Source organism: Limulus polyphemus, unplaced genomic scaffold, assembly GCF_000517525.1.
Source record: "Limulus polyphemus unplaced genomic scaffold, Limulus_polyphemus-2.1.2 Scaffold3057, whole genome shotgun sequence".
Classification (NCBI taxonomy): Eukaryota; Metazoa; Arthropoda; class Merostomata; order Xiphosura; family Limulidae; genus Limulus; species Limulus polyphemus.
Genome location: NW_013668667.1, coordinates 7,876 through 10,558, shown reverse-complemented (window position 1 = coordinate 10,558; position 2,683 = coordinate 7,876). Strand labels below are relative to the sequence as shown.

The 2,683-nt window shown below is 36.2% G+C and overlaps 1 protein-coding gene across 1 annotated transcript in view; it reads right to left on the bottom strand.

The window, feature by feature from the left end:
• LOC106468570 (tolloid-like protein 1) overlaps positions 1 to 2,683 on the bottom strand; it is a gene marked incomplete at its 5' end in the record, with an annotated part of 19,206 nt that overhangs the window by 11,632 nt on the left and 4,891 nt on the right. The window contains one exon of the mRNA XM_013929005.2: positions 731 to 853. Coding sequence (XP_013784459.2) covers positions 731 to 853 — 123 coding nt within the window. The remainder of the gene's footprint in view (positions 1 to 730; positions 854 to 2,683) is intronic.

Sequence of the window (2,683 nt, the reverse complement as noted above, 5' to 3'; positions counted from 1 at the left end):
ACCACCCACTGCCAAACTCTTGGGCTACTCTTTTACCAACGAATAGTGGGATTGACCGTTACTTTATAACGCCCCCACGGCTGAAAGGTCGAGCATTTTGGTGGGACAGGGATTCGAACCGGCGACCCTCAGATTGTGAGTCGAGCGTCCTAACCACTTGGTCATGCCAGGCCGGTTTAGATGTATCAGGAGATTTTGAAGTAGAGACGATGTTTGAGATAATCATGTTTTAGTTGTGCATTAATCAATTCTGAAAAAGAGAAGGGTGTGGGACTACACAGATAATACCTAGCCGATAATAGACTGTGGTCATGTCTTCCGAGTTTTATCTTTATTTTATGATAGATTGTGCTTGATTCAAAAGTCAGTCAAGTTTGAAAACACAAACTACTCCTATCTAATCCTGCTGTTATAAGCGAATTTATCTGATACTTGTGCGAAAGTAAGTCATCTGAAAATACCATACTGTCGTCTATCGATTTCAAGCTCAACGAACGCTTTTAGATCATAAAACTAAAGAACAATTTGTAGTTTTATGATATCTGTCCATCTGAACCCAACTCTTTCAGACAATTATGCCATCTATCAATTTCCAATCTGAAAGCCTGTAGACTGCAATGCCATCTATTAATTCCCAATCTGAAAGCTTGTAGATCGTAATACTCTCTATATCGACTTCAGTATGATTAAAACAGTCAAGTGAAAGAATAATAGTTATTATTTTATTTACCTTCAAACTGTGCTGTGAAACCTTTATGTTTATTTTGATTGGTTGACATCATGTAGGTGATCAGCATACGATAGCCTGACGTCATAAGTTTATCTGGAGCTTGTCCTCTGCCGCAAAATCTGCCTACAAATTGAAAGAGAAAACAACAAGTAACGTTAATCTACACGTTCTTAAGTCCTTTGCTATCTTGATCAGAGAACATGTTTGAAGAAACTCAACTGATTCCAAAGTTAGCTAAAAGATAACAAAGCTACTTTGTTGTAAAAACAACAGAAAATTTGATTAGACTTATCCAAATATACAGTTAAATTATGGCCCCTTATCCTATAGAATTATGTGCAAATCGAATGTTTTCTAGTACAGGTTATCGTTGTTTAAGCTATGAAGCCAGTAAACAGTTCTTTAGATAGAGAGACTGCTTGTAATAAGCAAGTGTTCAGTTACTCGAGTAGGTTTAAAACAACTAGAACACATTGTTAATGAACGGAGTATATTTCCTTATGTTACGAAACTAGTTCTTTTCTGGGACGTTTATATTCAACATAAGTTTATATCTATAAAATAATCAGTTATCCGGACACACATGTGTAAGTGTTCACAGTTAACCGGAGATACAGCTGTGAGTATTCGTAGCTAATCGGAAACACACGTGCAAGTAAGTGTTCATACTTAATCGGAGACACACGTGTAAGTGTTCACAAGTAATCGGAGACACACGTGTGAGTATTCATAGCTAATCGAAGACACACTTGTACGTGTTCACATTTATAACTTGTAACATTTCTGTTGACTTGGAATTGACAATATTAAGATAAGTCGGTATCTGTGTCTTCTGAAACTGAAACCGGTACAAATCAGTCTATAATTGATGTTTCCATTATTCCAATTACAATAGTTAGTTATTAGCGCACCAGCAACAGTTGATCCAGAACGATGGTTCCTTGATGACGAACCAATTAAAACACCTATTTGGCCCGTGAGGCCTCTCTTGATCTCTACTTTGTAGTACTGATCACTACTGGACTGTGGTAGTGTTTATTAATTAAACTAAGTACTCTTGTATGATAAAAGGAAGTAACCACAGCTGTAGTGAGATAGATAAGACGTTATGATCAATGTTTCATAAAAATGGTCCTTGTTTGTCAGGAATTTTGATCGTCGGGATCTGTTTCTAATACTTCGAAACACCATGTTTCAAAATGTAGTGTTTTTATTTTGTTAACTGAAAGCTGCGTTTTGACTCCAGTAAAATAAAAAAAAATCGAAAAGGTAATCCTTTTTTTCAGAAGTTTGAAAAGCATTAAAATAAGTTTGAAATATTTACATCGTGCACGTGAGGTACGTCAGGTTTAAATAACTTGACTTTCGTTGATAAAGATTATTAATATTATGTATAAGGATTATTAATATTATGTATAAGGATTACGCTGTGAGCTGTGCTTACTTTCTAGATATTCTATCAGCGTGTCCTATCCATTAGTGTACTATTCTATCAGCGTGTACTATCCATTAGTGTACTCTTCTATCAGCGTGTACTATCCATTAGTGTACTCTTCTATCAGCGTGTACTATCCATTAGTGTACTCTTTTATCAGCGTGTACTATCCATTAGTGTACTCTTCTATCAGCGTGCCCTATCCATTAGTGTACTATTCTGTTAGCGTGTCCTATCCATTAGGTACTATTCTATCAGCGTGTCCTATCCATTAGTGTACTATTCTATCAGCGTGCTCTATCCCATTAGTGTACTATTCTATCAGCGTGCCCTATCCATTAGTTTACTATTCTATAAGTGTGTTCTATCCATTAGTGTACTATTCTATCAGCGTGTCCTATCCATTAGTGTACTATTTTATAAGCGTGTTCTATCCATTAGTGTACTATTCTATCAGCGTGCCCTATCCATTAGTGTACTATTCTATCAGCGTGCCCTATCCATTAGTGTACTATTCT